The 12,225-nt window shown below is 41.7% G+C and overlaps 1 protein-coding gene across 2 annotated transcripts in view; it reads right to left on the reverse strand.

The window, feature by feature from the left end:
* Positions 1 to 205: 205 nt before the first annotated feature.
* LOC124802881 overlaps positions 206 to 12,225 on the reverse strand; it is a 255,647-nt gene continuing 243,627 nt past the window's right edge. For both annotated transcript variants that reach the window (XM_047263926.1, XM_047263927.1), the window contains exon 19: positions 206 to 372. In XM_047263926.1, coding sequence (XP_047119882.1) covers positions 354 to 372 — 19 coding nt within the window. In that variant the 3' untranslated portion in view covers positions 206 to 353. The remainder of the gene's footprint in view (positions 373 to 12,225) is intronic.

Below are 12,225 nucleotides of genomic sequence, written 5' to 3' on the forward strand. Positions count from 1 at the left end.
GATACCAAGCAGCCACAGGAGTTATACAGCTTCTGGTAACATGGTAGCCAAATTAAGCAACGGCAGTCAGTTCTGATAACAATACCATTTCCCACATGCTGGATCTATTACTTGCATTTCACATTATGCATTCTTTTGATTTGCCTCTCGTTCCATTACTAGTATTATACTGTCCTTAAAAAGGATAAGTCAGTGAAGCAAATAATTTATTAACAACAGTAGTTTATTTTCAAAAAAATATAACAAAAACAAAACAGTCATTTCTCCTTTATGAGAGTGGAAGCACAACAAAATGATGCCTCTGAGAATTAGTGATCAAAGGCACAGTGGTGAGTGTAAGCCATTGACTGAGATCATGGTGGGTGCTGCCGCCTGAAAGGAAATATCAAATAATTAGCATTTATAGTGACAATATTCACCTTATTATCAAACACACGCCATGCAAATAACAAAGCGGCCCATTAGGTACAATTAAAAAACAAACATTTAAAAACTACAATAACAAAAAAAATCACAGAAAATTAATAACTTGTGTTACAAACACAAACATTACCTTACTGGACATTAACTGAACACAGGCAGGATGGAGGAGATTTCTATACACAAAAAGAATTATTGCTTTGGAACTTAAGCCACACTTGTATGAAAGCAGAGCAAACAGACAATACTCCAGAAGATGACTTAACAGTAATTGCATAGCACAGGCATGAGAGTCAGTCAAAGTAGTTCTGTCACTAGCATGAATGATTGGACATCATGCAGCAAGAAGCGGGATTGGTGGAGGAGTAGAAGAACATGCAATAAAGCAGAAATGGCATGGTATGAAGTAAAATGAAGTGTCAGGGTAAAATGCAATCCAATCCAGTGCAGTCCACAATAACACGTGCCAACTTTTTTCAGAAAAGTTAACATATTTCTTATTTGCGTAATGGCCTTAAGATTACACACAATTATTTGGAATAATTATGAAATGAGTAACATGCACTTGATGAAATATTTTGTATTTTCTGTTAAATATATTTTGATTCTTACCTTGTGAGTCCATGGAGCACAAATAACTCAGAACATCCATAAACGTCAAGATAAATTCTTTAACTGCTCAAAATAACTACAGACACTGAGCCAATTTCTTTGTACTAAGTTGCAAAAGATGGATCTACTAAGAACTGAGGAACATCCCTTAGTTACATTTTTGTGAGAATTATGGAAACCAATCATAGTAGGCCGTAATATCAAATCCACATGAGTACACCATGCAGCTGTTAGCATCAGTAAGGTGATAATCTCGATACGTTGCTTTATAGAGAAGAAATATGGATGGGCTGCTCACCAACTTGCACTGAAGTGATGAGTCAATGTCTTCTGCCTTCCCAACTAAATGTAAAATGAGTATGACAAAGATTGATCAACTTAATGTAATTAATGTGTGTGACTATGACATTACTGACTGGAAACTTGATGGCTCTGCAAGCACACAATCAGTGTGTGAGCTGCTCATGTTAGTCCCATGCCCTGAGATTGAGAAATATGCAGGCTTACTTTATTTACAATTCACATGTCTTACCAAACTCAAAAGAATACTGAGAGAGTGGAGTGAGGAATCTAGCAGTGCATGCAGGCAAGAGGAGTTTCCAGCGCGAGGTAAAGTTTGAATAATTAGGTAATAACATGGGCCTTAGATACTCAGTTGCTGCTATTTTTAATTTAGGGCCAATAAATTTCAGAATTCCAGAACTTGAAGATAGGTTAGCAAAACTGAGAGAAGAGATATATAAAATCAAAAAGAATATAGTGAGGTTAACAGAAGTGTGACAAAAAAGTGAGGACTAAACAGAATTAAATTCAAGACATACGTCACACTACAGAGGAAAATGATATGAATTGGGATTGATTGCTACTTGTCATATAGAGGTGATATTAAACAACAGTCAAGCACATTTAAAAGTACACTTTTAGTTATCAGACGAAGTCCTTAATCAGAACAAGAAACACACACACACACACACACACACACACACACATATTAGGGAAACATTCCACGCGGGAAAAATATATTTAAAAACAAAGATGATGTGACTTATCATACGAAAGCGCTGGCAGGTCGATAGAAACACAAAAAGACACATACATACACACAAAATTCTAGCTTTCGCAACCAGTGGTTGCTTCATCAGGAAAGAGGGAAGGAGAGGGAAAGACGAAAGGATGCGGGTTATAAGGGAGAGGGTAAGGAGTCATTCCAATCCCGGGAGCGGAAAGACTTACCTTAGGGGAGAAAAAAAGACAGGTATACACTCGCGCGCGCGCGCACACACACACACACACACACACACACACACACACACACACACACACACACACACATCCATCCGCACATACACAGACACAAGCAGCAAAATTCAAGCTTTCGAAACAAACTGTTGCCTCATCAGGAAAGAGGGAAGGAGAGGGAAAGACGAAAGGAAGTGGGTTTTAAGGGAGAGGGTGAGGAGTCATTCCAATCCCGGGAGCGGAAAGACTTACCTTAGGGGGAAAAAAGGACGGGTATACACTCGCACACACACACACACACACACACACACACACACACACACATATCCATCCACACATATACAGACACAAGCAGACATTTGTGTCTGTATATGTGTGTGTGTGTGCGAGTGTATATATATATAATAGAGAGAAACATTCCACGTGGGAAAAATATATCTAAAAAGAAAGATGATGAAACTTACCAGACAAAAGCGCTGGCAGGTCGATAGACACACAAACAAACACAAACATACACACAAAATTCTAGCTTTCGCAACCAATGGTTGCCTCGTCAGGAAAGAGGGAAGGAGAAGGAAAGACAAAAGGATATGGGTTTTAAGGGACAGTTTGTTGCTGGTCATTCCCACATAGAACGCTTCACAGTGTAGGCAGGTCAGTTGGTAAATCACGTGGGTGCTTTCACACGTGGCTCTGCCTTTGATCGTGTACACCTTCCGGGTTACAGGACTGGAATAGGTGGTGGTGGGAGGGTGCATGGGACAGGTTTTACACCGGGGGCGGTTACAGGGGTAGGAGCCAGAGGGTGGTTTGGGGATTTCATAGGGATGAACTAAGAGGTTGCGAAGGTTAGGTGGACGGCGGAAAGACACTCTTGGTGGAGTGGGGAGGATTTCATGAAGGATGGATCTCATTTCAGGGCAGGATTTGAGGAAGTCGTATCCCTGCTGGAGAGCCACATTCAGAATCTGATCCAGTCCCGGAAAGTATCCTGTCACAAGTGGGGCACTTTTGGGGTTCTTCTGTGGAAGGTTCCGGGTTTGAGGAGATGAGGATGTGGCTCTGGTTATTTGCTTCTGTACCAGGTCGGGAGGGTAGTTACGGGATGCAAAAGCTGTTTTCAGGTTGTTGGTGTAATGGTTCAAGGATTCCGGACTGGAGCAGATTCGTTTGCCACGAAGACCTAGGCTGTAGGGAAGGGACCGTTTGATGTGGAATGGGTGGCAGCTGTCATAATGGAGGTACTGTTGCTTAACCCGGAAGGTGTACACGATCAAAGGCAGAGCCACGTGTGAAAGCACCCACGTGATTTACCAACTGACCTGCCTACACTGTGAAGCGTTCTATGTGGGAATGACCAGCAACAAACTGTCCATTCGCATGAATGGACACAGGCAGACAGTGTTTGTTGGTAATGAGGATCACCCTGTGGCTAAACATGCCTTGGTGCACGGCCAGCACATCTTGGCACAGTGTTACACCGTCCGGGTTATCTGGATACTTCCCACTAACACCAACCTGTCAGAACTCCGGAGATGGGAACTTGCCCTTCAGCATATCCTTTCTTCTCGCTATCTGCCAGGCCTCAATCTCCGCTAATTTCTAATTTCAATTTGCCGCCGCTCATACCTCACCTGTCTTTCAACTTCATCTTTGCCTCTGTACATCCGCCCCGACTGACATCTCTGCCCAAACTCTTTGCCTTTACAAATGTCTGCTTATGTCTGTGTATGTGTGGATGGATATGTGTGTGTGTGCGAGTGTATACCTGTCCTTTTTTCCCCCTAAGGTAAGTCTTTCCGCTCCCGGGATTGGAATGACTCCTTACCCTCTCCCTTACACCCCTACCTTCTACCTTCTTCCCAAAATTCACAAACCCAATCATCCCGGCCGTCCCATTGTAGCTGGTTACCAAGCCCCCACCGAACGCATCTCTGCCTACGTAGATCAACACCTTCAACCCATTACATGCAGTCTCCCATCCTTCATCAAAGACACCAACCACTTTCTCAAACGCCTGGAATCCCTACCCAGTCTGTTACCCCCGGAAACCATCCTTGTAACCATTGATGCCACTTCCTTATACACAAATATTCCGCATGTCCAGGGCCTCGCTGCGATGGAGCACTTCCTTACACGCCGATCACCTGCCGCCCTACCTAAAACCTCTTTCCTCATTACCTTAGCCAGCTTCATCCTGACCCACAACTTCTTCACTTTTGAAGGCCAGACATACCAACAATTAAAGGGAACAGCCATGGGTACCAGGATGGCCCCCTCGTATGCCAACCTATTCATGGGTCGCTTAGAGGAAGCCTTCCTGGTTACCCAGGCCTGCCAACCCGAAGTTTGGTACAGATTTATTGATGACATTTTCGTGATCTGGACTCACAGTGAAGAAGAACTCCAGAATTTCCTCTCCAACCTCAACTCCTTTGGTTCCATCAGATTCACCTGGTCCTACTCCAAATCCCATGCCACTTTCCTTGACGTTGACCTCCACCTGTCCAATGGCCAGCTTCACACGTCCGTCCACATTAAACCCACCAACAAGCAACAGTACCTCCATTATGACAGCTGCCACCCATTCCACATCAAACGGTCCCTTCCCTACAGCCTAGGTCTTCGTGGCAAACGAATCTGCTCCAGTCCGGAATCCTTGAACCATTACACCAACAACCTGAAAACAGCTTTTGCATCCCGTAACTACCCTCCCGACCTGGTACAGAAGCAAATAACCAGAGCCACATCCTCATCTCCTCAAACCCGGAACCTTCCACAGAAGAACCCCAAAAGTGCCCCACTTGTGACAGGATACTTTCCGGGACTGGATCAGATTCTGAATGTGGCTCTCCAGCAGGGATACGACTTCCTCAAATCCTGCCCTGAAATGAGATCCATCCTTCATGAAATCCTCCCCACTCCACCAAGAGTGTCTTTCCGCCGTCCACCTAACCTTCGCAACCTCTTAGTTCATCCCTATGAAATCCCCAAACCACCCTCTGGCTCCTACCCCTGTAACCGCCCCCGGTGTAAAACCTGTCCCATGCACCCTCCCACCACCACCTATTCCAGTCCTGTAACCCGGAAGGTGTACACGATCAAAGGCAGAGCCACGTGTGAAAGCACCCACGTGATTTACCAACTGACCTGCCTACACTGTGAAGCGTTCTATGTGGGAATGACCAGCAACAAACTGTCCATTCGCATGAATGGACACAGGCAGACAGTGTTTGTTGGTAATGAGGATCACCCTGTGGCTAAACATGCCTTGGTGCACGGCCAGCACATCTTGGCACAGTGTTACACCGTCCGGGTTATCTGGATACTTCCCACTAACACCAACCTGTCAGAACTCCGGAGATGGGAACTTGCCCTTCAGCATATCCTTTCTTCTCGCTATCCGCCAGGCCTCAATCTCCGCTAATTTCTAATTTCAATTTGCCGCCGCTCATACCTCACCTGTCTTTCAACTTCATCTTTGCCTCTGTACATCCGCCCCGACTGACATCTCTGCCCAAACTCTTTGCCTTTACAAATGTCTGCTTATGTCTGTGTATGTGTGGATGGATATGTGTGTGTGTGCGAGTGTATACCTGTCCTTTTTTCCCCCTAAGGTAAGTCTTTCCGCTCCCGGGATTGGAATGACTCCTTACCCTGTCCCTTAAAACCCATATCCTTTTGTCTTTCCTTCTCCTTCCCTCTTTCCTGACGAGGCAACCATTGGTTGCGAAAGCTAGAATTTTGTGTGTATGTTTGTGTTTGTTTGTGTGTCTATCGACCTGCCAGCGCTTTTGTCTGGTAAGTTTCATCATCTTTCTTTTTATATATATATATATAAAAAATGGAACAACAAGCAAAATTACTGCTTTCACTGAAATTCATAGCTTTTGAGATAGCCTTTGACTTGGTTTCAGTGAAATCTGTATTAACAGCCCTAGAGAAACAAGGCATTGCTTCAACCTATGTGGTCATATTGAAGAATATATACACTGAGGTGACAAAAGCCATATGCAAATATACAGATGGCAATAGTATCACTTACACAAGATATCAAAGGGCAGTTCACTGTTGGAAGTGTCATCTGCACTCAGGTGATTCAAGCGAAAAGTTTCCGATGTGATTATGTCCACATGCTGGAAATTAACAGACTTTGAACATGGAAGAGTAGTTGAAACTAGGTGCATGGGACACTCCATTTTGGAACTCATTAGGGAATTCATTATTCTGAGGCACACAGTGTCAATAATGTGCCAAGAATAACAAATTTCAGGCATATTTCACCAGCATGGACAATGCAGTGGCTGTCAGCCTTTGCTTAACATCTGAGAGCAGCAGCATTTACGTCGAGTTGGCAGTACTAAGAGACAAGCAACACTGCATGAAATAACTGCAGATCAACGTGGGATCCACGACTAATATAAATGTTCGGACAGTGCGACAAAATCAGTCATTATTGGACTATTGCAGCGGGTGACTGACGTGAGTGTCTTTGCTAACAGTACGACATCGCCTGCAACACCTCTACTGGGCTCATGGCCATACCAACTGGACCCTACACTGGAAAACGGTAGCCTGGTCAGATGAATCCCTGTTTCAGTTGGTAAGAGCTGACAGTAGGATCCGAGTGTGGTAGCAGACCCCCAAAGCCTTGGACCCAGGTTATCAACAATGCACTGTGCAAGCTGGTGGTGGCTCCCCATAATGGTGGGACTGTGTTTACATGGAATGGACTCAATCCTCTGGTCCAACTCAACCGATCATTGACTGGAAATGCTTATGTTCGGCTACATGGAGACCATTTACAGCCTTCCACAGACTTCATGTTCCCAAACAACAATGGAACTCTTATGGATGGCAATGTGCCATGTCATCAAGAAACAATTGTCTGCAATAGGTTTGAAGAACATTCTGAACAATTTGAGCAAACAATTTGGCCACTCAGATCACCTGACATCAATCCCATCAAACATTTATCAGGCACAACTGACAGGTCAATTCGTTCACAAAATACTGCAGTAGCAACACTTTTGCAATTTTGGATGGCTATATAGGCAGCATGGCTCAGTATTGCTGTGGTGGACTTCCCATGTTGAGTTGCTGCAATATGCCAAGCAACAGGAGGTTTCACATGATATTACAAGTTATCCCATGACTTTTGTCGCCTCAATGTATGTCAGTGCTGCAGATTCCATTACACATCATAAGGATACCTCAAATAAAACTTTTTCAGGCATGAGACCGTGTAGTCAAGTTGTTGCATAGACCAACTTTTTGGTCTGTGATGCGAAGTTGCATATTATAGGTCCTCTATTTACTACTGAATAGTAAACAAAGTGCCACGATGACGACCACATGTAATTGTGGGCTAAATATCTATGTATAAAACAACTTGAAGACTTCGTCAGTTTAGTTTTATTGAAGACAGTAATGTTAGCAGAGCCTACACACATTAGGATAGTGATAAATTTGGTACTGAAAGTTGAAGTCAGATAAGGAAAGTCCATAAATCAAAATTATTCTAAGCTGTTCTACAGGAAGTTTTCACATCCTGTACATTCACGGAGCACACCTGACCCACCTCAATGCTTTTAACAATATTGTAATGTTTGCATCCAAGAAATGGAGGAACTTAAAAGAGCGAGCTTTAAAGTGAGCTTGAAAATTACTTGCAGTAAGATGAGACTAATGTGTAACCATTATAACTGAAATAAACCAGTGCAAATTAACAATGCAGTCATAAAATTATTTGATGAGCTTTTCCTGTAGATCTTTTGGAAACTGTTACTGGATGGACATCAAAAAACTGAAGAAAAAAAAGGTGTGGTGCGCTTTTGGTAAATTAAATAGGAATTTCAAAATTAAGATTCCTATGTATCTGCAAAGTTTACACTCAATATGTATTACTGGTTTTGAAGACTGGAAGTGAAAATTTAAATGTGAAAAGTATTCAGTAACTGAGTTTTGTTCAGTGACCAATCGAAAAATGTATTACCAGCAGTGATAGGAAAACAAAGAAATCAATCAGAGAACAGAATGAAGTGGAACACGTAATTCAATGTGATAAAAATGACATGGAAGTGGGGCAGGATAAGCAGTTAGGTGAATGCATGGTAACACAACAACTACATTCTTTGATGGAATCATAAAAGGGGGGAATACTTAAGCCAATAAACTAATAGAAAGAAGGCAACAGAAAACACGCAGGAGCGATATTAATGCCTGTAGCTTAATACAGTCATGCATGTAAAAGTCTAGAGAAAGCCTTTATCCATCACTGCATGTCAAACTCTGGATGGTTATGGTGATAATATTGAATGGAATATCTAATGCAGTACAATAAAATTCAGTGCAACTCTCTTTCATGGGTAAATAATTGAAGTATTGTATCTGAATTATTTGAATCTACTGCTATGCACGAAAGTTTATTTGACAGCTGCGTGCATCTCTCCAAATCTTCAGATATCACAACAATTGTAATGAATAATGGTACAAAACCAATATATCTGACTTTAAAAGCATTTTCAACATGAAATGTAGTTACTTAATTTGGTGTAATTTATAAAGCAAATACTGTTCTAGAACCTCATACAGATTCAGAACAGGCAAAAACAAATAAGGAACTAAGAACAGCAAAAAATAATGAAAATATTACTAAATAAAAATAATAAATTGATGCAAATTATGTCTTTGGAGCCTAAAAACGAAAAGTGTATGTATGAGAAATGTTTGCCTTGATCCATAGGGGAAATCTGTGTGAAATTCTTAATAAGAAGCTCATGTCCACTGGTTGCAGGTAGCATCCTGCTATCTTGACTATTTGTAATACTGTATAGAACTATATATGAAACGTCCTGTGTGTGACATTCAATATTACATTGCTCCACCTGAGCACTGTACATATTTTTAAGCTTCCTAGCCATGATGTCTATAAGGAAATTAAGATGTCATTGCTCACACCTAACCCTCTCTTTGACAGGAGTCCTCCAGAGGTCATCCAGTGTGTGAGGAGGATTTTTGAAATGAGACCCTGCATGTTTTACTGTTTCCAAGAATGCTCAATGAGGTTCATATCAGTACATAATGCAGATCTTTCCATTTTGTTGATTCCTACTTCCTAGTGGAAGGTATTTACAGGACGAGTGTGGTCAATTTGTGCCTTATCATATAGAAGGACGAACCCCTCACCAAAATGTTAACTGTAACGCCAGACAATAGTCTCGAGGATCTTGTCCTGATACTACAAAGCTCTCAAATTACCACCAATCGTGGTGAGAAGCATCCAGAATTTGTACATGAGATCAGCTCAAAATGTGATTGCCTCATCTACCAGCAGAACACATAGAACTACATGTCAGAGGCATTAATAAATATCTGGTAGCCTCCACACTCTTCTATAATCATCATCAAGACAGACGACTACTGTAATTGTTGGTTATTCCACTCTAGGTTTTCCTTTACTGACCTCCCTCATGCACTCAAGTACTGTGGGGTTTTGTACTGTTGTCTGTTGTTTGTGTGGATGCCTAGAGGCCAAACTGATCATTTGGAGTTGGTTGCAGACTGTATGGTTTGAAACAGCCCTGCTAATTACCTTCAAATCCCCAGTCCTGTTAAATTATTGTCATGGTATTTATGAGCTATAACTTATAATTAGTAGTCATAAGCTGACCACAGGTGACCACTCCAAGTCAGACCTTTAAAATTTGTGTCACAAAAGCAGATGAATCTTCAAATGAAACTGCTGTATCGTACCTCATTTTGGAGTGCAAGTTACATGTTGACAAACCTTCTTGCCATAAAGTGACAATATAAGCACATTCTAAGCTCGAATCAACCCATCGAAGCATCTTGACAGAATGAGGAATGTACACAAGCTGCACTGCCCCATTAACGACTGAAGATGCAGTACATTCTACTGAACTGTACTCTGAATGTAGATCTACTTTTATCTCCTGAATTCCCATGCTGCAACAAACAATTCCTGCAAGTAACAATCCAGGAGCTACTGTGTTAATGACTAGGAACATGCCTCTCATGGATATTTGAGTGGAGAGTACTTATAACATCTGCCACCAACAATGGAAGATGAATATTTGACAATCCCTGCCACTCATGCTGGTGTAATGCCAGTAAAATTATTAAACAATGTTGCCGGAAGATGTTGGACAAAAGCCAGCAGTCAACATATCAAGAAGTGTGCATAAAAGCTTCAACAAATTTCTATTATTCATTAAGAAAACAACTTACGGCTTACACGAGGAAATTAATTAATTACTATGGAATTTAATTTTAATGTGTGAAATAATGTCGCTAACATTTTTTCAATAAAAAAGAGAGCCTACTTGCTAAAATAGTATCACGCTATATCTGATGGGAAATGCGTCACATCTTCCAGGTAGCTATAATTAAACTTTCCCTGTTTAACACATTATAACATGAAAATTAATTACCGTACAAATGCCAAACTTGGTAGCATAACGTCAAGGACATGGGGAAGAGAAATAATGTAGAACCAATTCAGTTGAAACACTTTTCATGTGCTGTTACAATACATCATACCATTACATACCAGTACTAGAGATGGGCAAACTCGTTCATCCTTGGGAACTAGTTCACTGGTGATCGCTCTTTTTTGGGAACTGTTCATTTTTACTTGTTCACCGTTCATTTGTGCATGGTATATGGTTCTTATGAAAAACTGAAAATTAGTAGCATAGGTGACTTAAGAAGGAAGGCGCCAAGAGGGGGCACTCGCATCCGTCCTGGAGTACAGAGTTTTTATTCATAACAGAATTCTCACACAATTGTAATTTCCGTGATTCTGCAAAACTTCTTGTTTAGCCAACTGTAATGTTATGTGGCTGACAGTAGTGAAATAATATACGGAGGAGCATGAAAAACTGGCCTCGAGTACTGACTGCTCACCAATTACGCACGATTTGTTGACCGCTATGAGCAGAATAGATAAACATGTAATAATTAGGCAGTGAAGAAATAAGAAATAAGCTAATGCAAACAACAACTTTGAAACAATAGATGACGATTGGTAGGCAACAACGAGCAGTCTAGTACTTGGGGCCGATTTTTTGTGTGCCACCCTGTACCACTGAAATAATATTGTAGACGTTATCATATTCTCTTTTCAAAATGTGACGCCATGCACCCTATTATGGAATGCAGACGTCATTCGGTTGTAAGTCGGTCTGCCTTCCATAACAATCAACATACTCTTTTATCTTGGATCAAATAAAGATGGAAAATGGCCACTTGTGTGTGCCGTGCCGACATCCTTTGCATGTGTAATAAAAAAAATCTTGCCTTTTTACAAGTATTTCTTCTGCTGTTTATCGAAATAGTGAAGTAAGCTGATATGCTATTTTGTTACCGTGTAATTTTATGTAATTTACGTAATTATAAAATACCTTTTAATTAGCGGTCATGGACGCTGAATAGAATACGAAAAGAACCAGAAGTTCTGAGTTAAAAAATGGTTTGAAACTTATCTAGAATGGGCATGCGCAGTGAACGAAATGAAAAACAATTTGATACTGAACTAACTAGGAGCAGTCAGCAGTGGAACTGCGACAAGTGGCCACGCGAAGGAGGACGAGTCCGGCCAAGGGAGACTGAGACCACCGGGAATGGGACAGAGGCTGGAACGAGACCAGCTGATGTGCCGTTGTGGGAACGAGACCGACCGTTTCCCGTTCCCGGGAACTATAAGTAGAAAGCCACGACCCAGACCAGCGGGAGCGAGACCGACGCTGGAAAAGACCGATCATTTCCTGTTCCCGGGAACTATAAGTAGAAAACTGGGACCAAAGTGAACTATGAAAGACCGTTCCTTAGAATTTGTCCATCGCTCATTCTGTTCATCTTGATGAACCGTTCCTTTGGACCTGTTGGTTTGTGAATGACCCATCTCTTACCAGTACCATTACTGCTACAAAA

This window comes from Schistocerca piceifrons, chromosome 6, assembly GCF_021461385.2.
Source record: "Schistocerca piceifrons isolate TAMUIC-IGC-003096 chromosome 6, iqSchPice1.1, whole genome shotgun sequence".
In the NCBI taxonomy this organism is placed as follows: domain Eukaryota; kingdom Metazoa; phylum Arthropoda; class Insecta; order Orthoptera; family Acrididae; genus Schistocerca; species Schistocerca piceifrons.